We start from the raw sequence: 15,202 nt of genomic DNA on the forward strand, positions 1-15,202 counted from the left end.
TTTCTTGAAATGGCGGTCTCGTTCTTCCAGTTTAGAACTGAGCATACCCTATGAAAGACGGTGCCAATAATGCCATAGCCTTCTGTACCATGACATGGAGACTTATTATTTTTGAATGCTCAGCCTTAGCTTATGCTCGTTTCTGGCTAGTATTTTTTCTCATTAAGTTAATCTATTTCTATTCATCTACGTTTTGCCTAGGGGATTTTTATTTTTCTTTCCTTCTGTATAACTAACATTAATGCTGTCTCCATGTCTGGCTAGTAGCTGCCTGGCTTCTGGTCCCAGACATCTCTCTCTTCTTCTCCCTCATTCTTTCCTCTCTTATCTCTTGTTCCTCTTCTCCTACTTCTTTTCTTTGTGGGCCAACCCCGCCTATCCTTTATCTGCCTAGCTATTGGTCGTTCAGCTTTTTATTAGACCAATCAGTTGTCTTAGGCAGGCAAGGAGAAACAAATGCAACAAATATTTGCATACTTAAGCAAATGCAGCATAAACAAAAGTAACACACCTTTACACAGTTAAAGTAATATTCCATAGCATAAACAAATATAGCACATCTTTACATAGTTAAAATAATGCTCCATAATAGTCTTATGAGCCCAAAAAAGCAGACCCAGGACAAAGAAAACCAGTACTGGCTTTGAAGGTTCTAAGGTCACCCACAGGAGGAGGTTAACTAAACTCTTGAGGTACTCAGTCAGGATCCTGGAAACAGAAGTGTGTGTATATCGAGCAGGCCAGGTCTGAGATACTCTGGACAAGTTCAGGGCTCGGGGTTAAGTTTATTTCCCCTGTTCTTTCCCACCCTGTATCTCTGGACCAGCCCCTATCTACTGTAGCTTCCCATGGGGCAGCATGATGCTGAGCAAAAAGCCACACCAGTGTAGGTGAAAAGAACCTCGAAAAATGTCTAAGCAATAATCAATTCAGTTAGTGCATCAAGAAGCTCCTGGTTATGTTAGATCTGAAACATAGCCCCCTCAAGTTCAAGGAAACTCAGGGAACCAAGGCTCACTGTTGTAATAAGCGGCGGGCTGTGTTCCTGCCACCCCAGCTCCTGGCCGCCTGGCTAGCTTATGCCCCGAAATAACAACACACAAACTATATTCTTTTAAACACTGCTTGGCCCATTAGTTTTAACCTCTTATTGGCTAGCTCTTACATATTGATCTAACCCATTTCTAATATTCTGTGTAGCAACACGAGCTGGCTTACCAGGAAAGATCTTAACCTGCGTCTGTCTGGAGTGGGAGAATCATGGCGACTGACTGACTCGGCTTCTTTCACCCAGCATTCTGTTATGTTTACTCCGCCTACCTAATTTTCTGTCCTATTAAAGGGCCAAGGCAGTCACTTTATTTAACCAATGAAATTAACACAAAACAGAAGACTCTCCCCCATCAGTTCACGTGGATGGTAGTTATTGAATTGAATCTTGAAAAAATTGGCTCACATACACAATCTATTTCTTCAATCTCTCATCTGTGTGAGGAGCTGCAAAATAAATGGAAAGAACTGTTCAAATTGAGACTTCAGCTGTGGAAACGGACATGTGGGGGTGGTGTCAAGGTGTGGCTTACGGCAGGGGACACGCCTGGACATGGGAATGATGTCATCATCACAGATCTCAGGGTGCACTGCTGCTGTGCTCCAGGTCGTCTTTGGGCGTGGCTTGCATCCTGCAGATGCTGCATTTATGAAAGCAATACACAGAGAGGTCAATAGTGTGTTGTGAAGCCAAGGTTCACTCTGAAGGAACACCAGGAGCCAAAGAAAGGGATTGGGGAACTTTCCTGATGCAAAGTTGGATGAAGACTAAAGAGAGGACCAGACTCCCCAAGGCCAATGTTTTATTTGTGATTAGATCAAATTGGTTGACTAGAGCCAAGGGCTTGAAGGCCAGGGGTCACTTCCATCATCAAAGTGTTAAGAAGATAGAAAAGCTAGAAGAAAATTACTTGTTGACGCTGAGGATAATACTAATCACCCACCGGCAGTGTGGGCTATTCACCAGAAATGACTACTTGGACATGGGTTAGCCAATAGAAAGTCTTTATTAACTGGTCAGCAATGACATCAGGAGTTTGGGACCCTAGATAGTCCTGAGTGTTTCTCAGGGTGAGCTTTTAAGCACAAAAACCATGTTCTGGATTGACATACTTCAGTTCACAAGAACAGTTAGAAGCAGAATTAGAGAAGCTAAAAAAGCAAGGTTAGCACATTTTGAGGCTTTCCCAGAACTCTATGAACTTTGACAGATTAGGCCTTTGTTTTGGTTTTGGCAGGTGGTGCTGTCTACATGCTGAGCTTTACAGCTCAAATGACACTTCCATCATGGAGTCAGTCATGCTAAGGTCTGGGGGCCTACTGATATCTAGGGTCCTATTATAGCAGGACCCCCAGGAAGTGACCTAAAGCCTTCACTGTGACAACTTCTGTTATGATAGGCTTGAGAGAGGTGGCAGGAAAAAGAGGTGAATAATTTGCTCCAATGTAGAAATGGTTCCATGAAGTTTGTAGAGCTATAAGACAAAGTCATAAACCAAGTTATTTTTCAAGCACATAGTGGGAATGTTAGCCAGATAAGCAGGCGTTGGTTGCTACCTGGTGACACCTGCAGCTTTGGGGTCGGTAGAAGCCAATGGTCTGTTAGCAATAGGTATTACCTGACACTTGACGCTAACCAGACTCAGTGGTGGGCTAGTGTTTTTTTTGATCAGGGTTCTCTAAAGCAGTGGTTCTCAGCCTTCCTAATGCTGTGACCAACCCTTTAACATAGTTTCTCATGATGTGGTGACCCCCAACCACAAACTATTCTCATTGCTACTTCATAACTGTAATCTTGCTACTGATAAGAATCGTAATATAAATATCTGATGTGCAGATATTTGAGTCCTGTGGAAGGGGTCCTGACCCACAGGTTGAGAACCACTGCTCTAGAGAAACAGAATTTATATATGCTGTAATCCCAAAACAGTAGGCTCCAATGCCAGTGAAGGAAGGTGAGAGCAAGCAGGCAAAGAGAGAGAAGCTTCCTTCTTCCATACCCTTATACAGGCTGTCAGCCAAAGGTGTGTCCCAGATTAAAGATGTATCTTCCCACCTCCAAATGATTTATTAAGAAAAAATTCCCTTACAGGTGTGCCCAGTCATTTGGTTTTTAGTTAATCGGGTTTTACTTCCATTCAGATGTAGTCAAGCTGACAATCAAGAATAGCTATCCCAGCAAGGAATGGATATTAAGATATATAAAAATGATACAAGATGATTTGCCTATGGATATGGAACATGATAATTTTCTACAATCAGAAAGTTCGACTAAGTCAGCCAGCCTTGTAGACTCTGTAACACATGCATGGCCCTTTATTTGGGGAACTTTAGCTCACAGGAAAATGTAGAAGTCTCTTCTGTTTTCAGTACAAAAAAATACTAGGGAGACATTTTTGAGTCAGCTTATGTCTGGTGATCAACCACAAACTAATTGAAGTAATAAAGACATAAGAGAAATTGCAATTTCTAAGGCTAGGATATGAGAGAATAACTCTCGAATACAAAACAGCAGGCTGTGTCAGAAGATAGAAGAGTTTGGGAACGAAAGCAGAAGTCACTCCACAGCCAGTCCAACCGTGAGAAAAAGGATTCAAAGTGAGCCAATTGATAGTGGCTTGAGAGCCCCATTGTCTAGAAGACTGAACTCCTCCCTGGTCTCAGCGTTTCAGGGCTGTGGCCAAGGACAAACTGGAGGGGCCCAGGATGGAGAGAGCCAGGATGTGCAACGTGTTTGTTCAGAGAAATGGAATGCAACAACAACAACAACAACAAAAACAAAAACCCACTTTCTTCCGGCCCCTGCTTCTCTCCCTGCCTGCCCATCACTCAGCCTTGCTCTAAGGAACAAGTCTTCAACAAGTTGAAGAAAGCTGAAGAAAACCTGTGGTGGTTCCACTAAGTTTCTAGTCCATTCCTCCAGACCTAAGTGTTTCGTTTCAGTAGTGACAATGTCCAGTTGAGCACAGTAAGCAAACCTGAGTCTTCCATTTACCTGTAAAGCTTACCCACTGGGCTTGTCCGGGAAGGACACAGCATGGCAGATGGGGTAGCACTCTACTGTTTCCCTGCTCAGGAGACCCCTGCAAACCACAATTTTTGAAAATTGTAATTTATTTTCCAGTTCTAAGGATTGAGCTCCAGGCTTTGCACATACAAGGCAAACCTGCTACTGAGCTATCACAGGCTCTCCTTGTTGTGCTATTGTTGTTTTACTTTTTGAGACAGAGTCTCAGAAAGTAGCCCAGGCAGGCCTCCACCTTGCAAACCTCCTTTCTCAACCTCCTCAACAGCTGGGACTAAGGCCTGCGCTACCAAGGCCCTGCTCAGTCATTAATAGTCCGTGCCCCCCACCCATCAAGAAGACTGACAGGCCTTCTGATATCACTAGTGAGCGTGGTGGAGGAACATGGAGAGAAGTTGGGGGGGTCTCAGAAGCCCTTAGTATTGTCTTGCTCGGGCTTTAGAGTATGCAAGATGTGCATGCATGCGTGTGTGTAAACCACAGTTAAACCTCAGGGTCATTCTCCTGGGCAGCATCCACCTTGTTTTGGAGCACAGGGGCTCTCACCGGCCCAGAGCACACCAAGTAGTCTGGGCTTTGGGTGGCCAGCGAACCCCAGGGATTCATTCTCTTGCCTCTGTCTCTGGACTGCAAGTTTTTTTATTTGTAACCTGGATTCTGGGGGTCAAACTCAAGTCCTGTACTTGCAAGGCATGTACTTTATGACCAAACTCTGTGGTTTTGCTGTGTTTTTAAATTTTTATTAATTTTATTGTTGTTATTGTTGTTATTACTATTACAGGCGGTCATTGCTATACCAGGTTTGCCTTTGGTGTTTTGTTATTTGATACAGAAGCTCACATTTGTAGTCTAGGTAGGGCCTCAAACTCATGAGCATCCCCCTTCACCTTCCTCCCCAGTTCTGGGTCTAGACGCATAAGTCACCATGCCTGGCTTGGCTTTACAGTTTTCACTGCCTTCTAAGTTTTCCAAGCTTTTCCCCATTTAATTTTTATTGTCTCTAGTAAAATATGGTGATGCCAAACAGTGAAGAGAGAACTGGAGGAAAAATAGGTTTACTCTACTTGTTTTCCTACCTAAAGAGAGCACAGGCCATGTAGGATTCAAAGAAAACCACTGGGATTCCCACAAAACAGGAGAGAAGAAGCCATAGCAAATATATTCCTGAAGGAAGACAAGGCAAGGCAGGCTTATGATTTCCTAAGTTGAATAATTTCAGGGGTACTGGAATACAGGAGCATCTCTGGTTGTCTCGTATCGAGGGGTACAGTGGCCTGGAGTGTGAGGGCTCTGTAAGGGAAGTGGTTTGGGGCTGTGAGGTTCACAGCTGCCCAAAAGAGAAATGGCCAGCCTCCAAACGGCCTCAACACTACATTAAACCCCTTACATTGTAAGCGTTTCATAGGCTCTTTAAGACTCTTCCCCCCAAAAGACAGTTCTCTTACAGCACCTTCATTGTCAGAAAGTGTTTTCTGTCTGTGTGTGTGTACGAGAGAGAGAGAGAGAGAGAGAGAGAGAGAGAGAGAGAGAGAGAGAGAGAGAGAGAGTCATGTAATATCCATATTGGTCTTGAACTCCGTAAGTAGCCAAGAATGACTTTGAATTCATTTGCCTGTCTCTACCTCCTGAGTTCTAAGGTTACAGTGTGAACTACCACGCCCGGGTTTTGGAGGGAGGGAGCTGAGACTGGTCTTAGAACATTAGCTCAGGCTCCTGTTTCTACCTCCCAAGTACTGGAATTATAGGTACATGCCACCATGCACATTCTACCACATTTGAAAGCACTGGATTTTCAGTGTCTTTCAACTCAAGTCCAAAGTCACCTTGCCTCTGCAGGAAGCCATCTTGGACAGAGTTCCTTTAGAGAAGGCTGCAAGCTATGTCTCTAAAGAATTTCTCATATTGCGCACTGAATTTTACACACTGAATACCAGCAAAGAGCAGGTCACTGGGCCCTAAGCTATTGGAGGAAGGTAGCAGCAGAGCCAAAGGATAAAGGGCTAAGGATTTCCAGTGATACTGAATGAAGGGACGCCATAAAATTTAGTTATCAAGATAAATCCTTTATGATGCAGTAATTTTTAAATGCATGAAAGTGTTTATACTGAATACAGTTTCCATTCTGCCTAAGACGCCACAAGGTTCTGCAAATGCATCTGGGCAATAATGTAGACAACGTTCAGCTCTCATAGCCCATCTGCTGAGCCTTGAAGATGAACCAAGCCAAGACAGATGTATATATGAAGGTACACAGAAAAATCCAAGGTGCGGGTCTGCGAGACAGCTCCCCCTGGTTAAGGTGCCTGCTGCCATGCCTGATAACCCAAATCTGATTCCTGGGACCCACATAGAACTGACTACTGCATGTTGTCCTTTGACGCCCACATATGTGTGGTGGTGCATGCATTCATGCACACGCACGCTCACACGCATGCACGCACGCATACAAGTAAATGAGAGAGACATAAGGTATCTGCAGGAAAAAGAACTAAAGGGACAAGTGGTGAATGGTGATAGGGTTGCAGACAGGGTACAGATTGTGTAGGGACACTAGAACTGTCAGCAGGCAGACACTTGCTGAGATGCTGTAATGGTGACTTAAGGGGAAGTTGAAGATGTCATGTTTCTCCTGAGGCTAGGACATGATCTAAGTGAAGAATGACAGAATCTCGTCTAGACAGGTGTAGGCAAGATTTCAAAGTCCAGAACCGGACCTCAGTTTCCCTACCTAGTACTGAGGGTGGGGCAGCCCTCCCCGGGGGTTCCGAGGCCCAGCCCACTGGGCCACTGCGAGGCAAGGTTCCAAGCACTGAGTGTGCAGGAGGACCCGCCCTGGCTGCAGCCTTTGGGCTGGGACGAACCGAGCAGGGGCGGGTCGCGCGGGTGCCCTCACCGCTAGCCGCCCAATCGCCGAGGGCCCGCGGAGCCCCGGGGGGCTGGGGCAGCAGGCGGAACGTGCCGCGGCTGCGCCGACGCGCGAGCGCGGGGCCGGGCCGAGCGGGCGCGCTCAGTCTGGCGGCGGCAGCGGTGCTCGGACAGACAGACGTGCCCGGAGCGCAGCACTGCCCGCAGCTCAGCAGCCCGGGCCGCGCCCGCCCGCCCGCCCGCCCGCCATGGTGTCGTGGATCATCTCCAGGCTGGTGGTGTAAGTGGCCTCTTCTACGTCTCTTCTTCCCTTCCCTCCCGGTTCCCCAGGTCCCTTTAGGGCCGCGCGCCCCTGCGAGCCACCAACCCCGGGTCGCTAGAGCTATTAATACCCGGCGGTCGCTAAATTTAGCAGGTACAGTAGCTGCTTGGGGACGCGGGGTGTGTGAGGAGGCGTAGGACGCGCGGTGCTACTGGCCCAAGGGTAGCCGCGGGCGCAGGCGGCGGCTTGCAGGGGGACCGGGGCGTGGGTCCCCGCACACTGGTGGAGTCGCCCGGGTTGGGCGATGCGCGTCTCGCCTTGCCTCTGTTGCTTTGTTCCATTACGGGTGGGGCGGATTTTCAGGGGCCAGGAGTGGGTGCCCGCGCGTCTCTCTCTCCTTTGGGAGAAATGCCCTGGTCTCATCTGCCGCCGCGCTTTGTCAGGTGAAAATGACAGACAGACAAGCAAAAGGTGCTGCCTGAAGGGGTCATTGCGGAGACGAGTCGCCAGAAGGAAGTGGGGCGCTCAATGGAGTGAAGAAGATACTCCTTTTTAGGTTTCTCAAATAGACAGAGGCAAAGGCAGGTGGCAGATAAACTAGTATGCATCTTGGAGTAGAAGTCTTCGTCCCTCTTGTCTGCTCTCCTTTGCAGGGGTTTAAGAGACAGGGACAGAAACCTCTAGGAATGCACAGGAAATTTCCTAGTGACAGGCAGCTGCCCACCACCCCACAACCAGCACCAAAGGGCGGTGGCAGTGACACCTCCCAGACGGTGCAGGAGAGCAGAGTCATCCGGGGTGAGGCCTGTATGAAGTCCTTGGGAGGTGTGATGGGGACTTTTGTTGTTTTCTCGCCTCCCACCTTTCCTACCTGGATCAGGACAATTGATTTACCTCCTACTCAGGGGACCTGGGACTGAAATGGGTCTGGGGAGGTCTGGGTGAGGGCCACGTGCCCAGCATTTTCTTTGTCTGAGAAAGAGGGGCTATTAACCCTCTTTGACAGCGCGGCACACTTCTCTTCTTTGCTTCTTGACTGATATTTCAGGGCAGTCCATGGTGGCTTTCTATAAAGTCCTAGCCGAAGTCTCCCTGCCACCATTCTGCCCTTTCCTTCCAAAGTCCAGCAAATGAGCCCACTCGGGTCTCCCCAACAGCTGTCGCTGACTGCTGGGGGTTTCCTCTGTACCTTCAGGGGGTATGTGAAATATTTCGATTTCTGTGGCACCACTGGCATCAATAATACAGAGAAGCCACTGGCACACCTTGCCACGCCTCGTGCCTGACTAAAGCTTGTCTTGCCTTCAGTGGTATTTTCTTTCCTGAAGTCTTGTGATGCTTGAATTGCTAGTGGCCTCTGGGGGACCTTTGGGTGGAGCGCTGCCGTTTATTTCCTGGCCTGGTGGGCTTTCTCTATAGGTCCTCAAGCAGCAGGATGCCACTGTAGTGGTTTTCTTAGCATACCCCCAGAAGAGGCACGGGGGGGGGGTGTAGAAAAGATGTGCAGTGTTGGGAGGGGTTGCAACAACACCGTGATGTTACCTCCTGAAAATCCACACCCTGAAGAACTGAGACACCCGATGGCTTAAATGACCGTGAGAGTTGCCCCTCGGGTCTACTGCTACCCTCTGCACCCAAGATTACTGGGATTTGGAGCAACTTGAAAAGGTCAAGAGGATGCTTCCAATCTTGTCCCTCAACCACGACATAAACTCAGCATGAATTATTAGCACCGATTTTAATCAACAATTCCTGGTTCACATTAACAATACCCTTTATGGAATATTAGCAGGTGTAAACAAACTGAAAACCAGCTACATCTTTGCCTCAGAAGGAAATCTCATGATAATTTAGGGGAGTTATAGTCTTTAAGAATATAACTTGTTCTCATATGTTTATACATATATTTGTATTTATGATGCAAGGAAATAATCGATTCAGCCCAGTATTCTACAGAGGTAAAGGGTGAGGAGCAGGGGGTGGGGCTGGGATATTGTGTTTGGAGTCAAGAACATCCATGGTTCAAATCCAGTTCTGCCTCTTGCCAGCAGATCCCACTTCATAACCCTGAGTACACCAGATCTCGGTTCCTAAGCTGATTAGCTGCACAGTGCTGTTGCAGAGGTTTCACTAACACGTGACATGTGGGTTCCCAACACCATGGAGAACACTAAATCAATGGTGATTCCCTTCTGCCCTTGGGGTGTCTGCAAGAGGATGTGAGCACTCTGCAGTTTTCAAGCCGGGTTCCCAAAGGGACTTGCGTTTTGATGCTCTCGTTCCATATGAACAGCTCCCCTTTATTTTATATATTGGGGTTCCAGATAAAGTAAAATTGGATAATATGTGGGTTTATTGCTAATAAAAAAAACCCACCAATCTAGTCCTCCACCCTCCTCTATGGAACTGCAGAGGGGATGCTCCTTGCCCAAGGTCAAAGACCAGCTGGAGTAAATGAACTCAGGATGTTGGGTCTGATGGATTCATGGTCAAGGACCCATGATGGTTACACAGAGGCTATCTCTTTAAGGCTTCCTTAGCACTCTGGTCTGAGCTTGTGTGACGGTTCTGTTCATAAGTTCCATTTCCTTCCTGTGATCAGGCTCTGCAAAGTTTTGTCAGCCACATCAAAGAATATTTAAGGAAGACCTATCGCTGTGTTTAAGGATGGAGAGGGCGTGTCTTCCTGTCTTTATGGTCCCAATCATCCAACCAGAGTTACTGGGACAAGCTGATGCTGTCGAGGTCCTTTCTGCCACTGGCCATGAGTATTGTGAGGCAGCAACTGTGACCTGTTCCCCTCTGCAGCCCCTGTCCCTCCAAAGGCAGCAGCGGCCCCTCACTCTTCCCCTCTTCCCTCTCGTCCTCCTCTCCTCCTGCTTTAAATTAAGTACCTGGCATCTAAGGCCACTCATCAAACATTGATTTGTTGAAGGAGCCCAGAGGCTCCAGAGGCCCTGGATACAAGGAAGGGATTTAGCAGAGCCATCTTCTGAGGATGGAAGTATCTGGGTATCAGGCAGGCTTGTGCCCAGTGGGCAAAGCTCAATGAGTGTGCATCCATTTGAGAACCTCCCTGGGCTCAATCAGGGAGAAATTAAGAGAGTCAGTGTGGTAGCAAGTAGACCTTATTAGCGCCTAACTGGTGTCTTTATGGGCATGGGGCTGGTTTAGGATTTGCCTTCTACCTCTTCACTTGTTTTTACACAGGGTCTCCTGTGCCTAGGCTGGACTCAGACTTGTGCATGCTAGGCAAGCACTTTACTAACTGAGCCAGTCAGCACTCTTCTTTCTCAAGGCCTAAATGTGAATGAATCTCACACTGGAGACAATGTCCATGAGTAAACTTGTAGAGGGGTGCACAGAGGCTGCTGTGACTCGGGAGAATGCGCCCTTTTGAAGCATCCCAAGGAGCAAGTACTCATTGTTCCTGACAGAGTTTTGGCCAAGGTTCAGACTTGGCAGAATGGACCCAGAGCCTCCCAGCCACTGTGTGGTTAGAAGACCCAAACCCACCTTACTACAGGAGAAAAGGAAAATCTTCATCCAATGAAAATGTATGACTATCTAATGGATATACTGGGAAGAAAGATATTTCTGCCTTGTACGGCTTCTAGGATCACTTATTGTCTCTGCTGTGCTGAAGATGGAACTCAGGGTCAGTGTGTGAGGGGCGAGGCAAGGGCAAGGCAAGGGCTAGGCATGGGATCAGCACAGGCTAGGCACAGGGTAGGCATGGGCTAGGCAAGGGCTAGACAAGGGCTAGGCATGGGATCAGCATAGGGTAGGTACAGGCTAGGAACAGGCTAGGCAAGGACCCTACCTCTGGCTACACCTGAAATCCTTCTGTGTATTTTTTTAAATGTCAGTTTCTGGGCTTGGGACACAGCTCATTTGTTAAAGAGTCCCTGCCTAGGCTTCGCTGAGCTCTGCATCTTATAAACATGGCATGGCATCTCAGTAATTCCAGTACTCAGAAGGCAGAGATAGGAGGGTCAGGAGTTCAAGGCTGTCCTTATCATGTTTAAGACCCGCCTTGGACACAGGAAACCTGTCTCTAAACAAAACAAGGGACCAGTAAGATGACTCACCGAGTAGAGGAGCTTGCCCGACAACTCGAATTTGATTTCCGGGACCCACATGGTAGTCAAAGAAGAAAGTCAGCTCCCAGGTTGTCCTCTGATCGCCACACACGAGCCATTACACAAGCATCCGTACAGTCACACAAACCAAAATCTAACTTAAAAGGGGGCGTGTAGTGTGATGGCTGAGCAGGTAAGGGTACTTGTAGCTAAGCCTAACGACCTGAGTTCGGTCCCTGGGACCCACGTGGTGGAGAGGGCTGACTCATGCAGGTTGTCCTCTTAACCTCAACATGGCACACACATGTATACGATGTGAGCATAACTCTTCAAACAAAAACAAACAAAGCCATTAGTTTTAGGGAAGCACAAAGTGATGCTGAAGTCTGGCTGGATCCCAGGAGTAGGATTTGGAGCATGACGGCATTCATTCTGTGTCAGGGATGGAAAGGAGAGGGGACTGGGAGGGTGCCTGTGGGCTGGCCTCAAGCTGTTCCCCCACTGTTGCAAAACAAATGCCAAGAGACTGAACCCTCAGACAGAAGCTTGCCTTTTTCTGGGGCTTGCTCTTAAAATCTGGAACCCAGAAAGATAACCCAGCTAGTAGAGGGTTATGCTTGTTGAGGATGTATTTCCTGGTGCAGCTGTGTGGGACATGGTAAAAAGACCGGGTGACTGTTCCGTTGAATTGAAAGAGGAAAGACGGTGGCCTGGAAGAGAGCATGTGGGTTCTAGTCTCCACACTGAACTTCCCCACTGCTAGAGTCCAGAGTGTTTGAGAGATCAGATGGCCAGCATCACCTGAGAGGTCCTAATAACCCCAAGAATCGATACACTTCAAGGCTGTTTCCTTCCCCACCTGGCTCCAGAGTGCCACAAGGATTTGTAAATATAAGAACCCTGCAGGAAGTGACAGTACCAGCTTAGGTGACACCACAGCTCTTTGTTCACTAATCCTGCCTGTGTGCTAGGAAGGGGCCCTGGGACCTCCTAAAATGTATCAGTGGGATTAGCTGGCAAGGGAGGGTCTGAGTGCTGTGACGGAGTAGGCCCCTCCTTTCTGAAAAGAGCCATCCCGAGAGAGTGTACTGATCAATGGCGGAAAAGCTATGCCAATCAAGATGGCTCTGTCCTAGTTTCTCTGTGTCAGCTCTGACCGTCCTAGAACTCTCTGTAGACCAGGCTGGCCTCCAACTCACAGAAATCCACCTGCCTCTGCCTCTGAGTGCTGGGATTAAAGGCGTGCACCACCACTGCCCGGCTCTAGTTATTGCTGTAATAAAACGCTGAACAAAAGCAACCCAGTGTATGTGAGGGCCGGGGGTACATTTTATCTTACCATTCCAGGTAACAGTTCATCATGGAGGGAAGTCAGGGCAGGAACTCAAGGCAGAAACGTGGAGGCAGAAATCGAAGCCATGGAGAAGTGCTGCTTACTGACTTGGTTTATTTTATTATTTATTATTTTTTTTTGGCTTGCCCAACTACTTTCCTATACAATCCAGGACCACTTGCCCAGGAGTGGCACTGGGCTGGGCTTTCCCATGTCGATCATTAATCAAGAAAAAGTCCCCATAGATTTGATGCATATAATCTGATGGAGGCAGTTCCTCAATGGAGGCTCCTTCTTCTCAGGTGTCTCTAGTTTGTGTCCAGTTGACAGAAACTAACTGGCACAGACCCAAATGCAAGATGAGTGAGCCTGTGCACGGCACATCCTTGACAGTGAACTGCCAAAGGTACCGTGTATTATGGCCACTTCCTTGCCAGGTTATTTTCCCTACACACACACACACACACACACACACACACACACACACACACACGCACACACACGTTCCCACCCGCAACCCCCAAACTATAATGGCAGAATCACTAGGTGAAGAATATGCTCCTCTTACTACTGGGCTGGAGAATGCGTCCAAAGGACTGGAAGAGGAATACTTAACACAGTGTGCTCTGAGCTCGATGATCTCATCTGCCATCACACAGTACATACACTACTGTCCTTTTGGGGTGTTTTAGTTCTCATCCAAGCAGTATCCTAGGAATATAGGGGGAAAGTGTGTGTGTGTGTGTGTGTGTGTGTGTGTGTGTGGCACAATTGGAATGTTAGAAGAAATATTTTCTTATTTTCAGTCTTTTTCTTTGCTAGTGATCAAACCTAGAACCTTCTAATATGTTTTACCGTTGAGCCACACCTCTAACCCCAGAAGAAATCTTGACAGGTATCTTGTTACAGCCCTTCAAGCATGGACATAGATGCCTAGAGCAGACATTGCCCTGCTATCTCTTATGATCCCTGTGAGGCTGCGCAGAATACTGTCTGGAGGAAAAGCCTGCAGTGGGAAGGAGTCTAGTCCTTTCAATGGTTCCTTCGGAGAAGACTGAATTAGTTGCTCCAGCTTTGATCGCTGGTTCTATCCCATCTTTACTAGATTTGTGAGTGGAAGAGTGTTGAAATAAGAACGGCGGCGGGGCTGCGTCCCCAACACCCCGGCCGCTTGGCTAGCTCATGCCCAAAATAACAACACACAAACTGTGTTCATTTAAGAACTGCTTGGCCCATGAACTCTAGCCCTTACAGGCTAATTCTCGCACCTGGACTAGCCCATTTCTAATGATGTGTGTAAGCACCCCAAGGTGCGCTTACCGGGAAGAGTCTAGCCTCTGTCCATCCTGGTGTCTCTGCTCCAGAGAGCAGAGCTGTTGGGTCTCTCCGGGAGCAGAGCAGAGTCTGACCTCACTTCCTCTTCCGCCCAGAATTCTATTCTGTTTCCTCCTCCCATCTATCTTTTAACCTATCAGGGCCAAGGAGTTCCTTTATTGCTTAACCAATGAAATCAACAGATTGATATATGACACTCCCACATCAGAAGAGCATTCCTTTCCTGAGTTAAGAAACCTTCCCAGCATCTGTCTGTCCAGCAGCAGCCACCGCCAGTCCCTCTACACTGCACACCAGGGCCTTAAGGCCGGACATGCTGCTGGCTGTCCAGCCTAGAGGCTCTGTATAGCTGCCTCTTCCCTCGAACAGCAATCATGCATAATTTCCACTTTTATCTTTTCATAAATTTTATATTATTTAGTTAGTTTAAGACAGTGTTTCATATGTCCTAGGCTGGCCTGAAACTGTGTAGCAGAGGATGATCTTGAACTTCCAAAGTTCCCGCCTTTACCTCTCAGGTGCTAAGATCTGTGGTGCTAACCCAAGGCTCTGTGCTCTCTTCCGACCGAATGAACATCCCCAGTGCCTCCTTTCCTTTTCCTTCTACCGGTCATAGTTCAGTTATATTTTGCCATAGGCATTCTCCTTTGTCCTAATTCTGTTTAGTTAGTTGGAGGTTTTTTTTTTTTAATTAAAAAAATTGAGTGTATGGGTTTTTTGTCAGCATGTCTGTGTGTGCACTGTGTGCATGCCCGGTGCCCTTGGTTCCTCTGGGGCTGGGATGACAGACAGTTGTGAACTGCTGGGTGGGTGCTGGGAATGGAACTCCAGTCTTCCGGAAGAGCAAACCATGATCTTAACCACTGAGCCACCTCTCCAATCCCAGTTAGTTATTTTTAAAGTCAGGGCCTTGCTGTGTAGTTCAGGTTGGCCCTGAAGGCTGAATGCAGCCCAGGGTAGCTTCCAATTTTTAATCTTCTTACCTCACAGCCAAGCTCCATGCCCCTTGGGTACCCTTATACACTTATTTTTTATACTTGTGGGAAATGATGGGCAGTTCTTTAGGCTGCAGACCAAGTTTCCCATTCCAGACGAGGACCCACCCTGCCCGTCTCCCTCCACTAAGCTTGAAGAAAGGCAAGTGACTTAGGTCTAGATACGTGCTTTGGGGGGATCGTCTTTTGCGTCTTTAAATTAGAAGTATCTCTCTCATTCCCCTTTCTCTTCCTTTTCTTTGTTCTGTTTTGAAA

The 15,202-nt window shown here is 47.6% G+C and overlaps 1 protein-coding gene across 2 annotated transcripts in view; it reads left to right on the forward strand.

Annotated features, from left to right (window-relative positions):
- Positions 1 to 7,075: 7,075 nt before the first annotated feature.
- The window catches only part of Reep1 (receptor accessory protein 1), a 100,874-nt gene continuing 92,747 nt past the window's right edge, over positions 7,076 to 15,202 (forward strand). For both annotated transcript variants that reach the window (XM_050126443.1, XM_050126442.1), the window contains exon 1: positions 7,076 to 7,220. In XM_050126443.1, coding sequence (XP_049982400.1) covers positions 7,189 to 7,220 — 32 coding nt within the window. In that variant the 5' untranslated portion in view covers positions 7,076 to 7,188. The remainder of the gene's footprint in view (positions 7,221 to 15,202) is intronic.

This window comes from Alexandromys fortis, unplaced genomic scaffold, assembly GCF_014885135.2.
Source record: "Alexandromys fortis isolate MF-2015 unplaced genomic scaffold, M_Fortis_MF-2015_v1.1 scaffold_257, whole genome shotgun sequence".
Classification (NCBI taxonomy): Eukaryota; Metazoa; Chordata; class Mammalia; order Rodentia; family Cricetidae; genus Alexandromys; species Alexandromys fortis.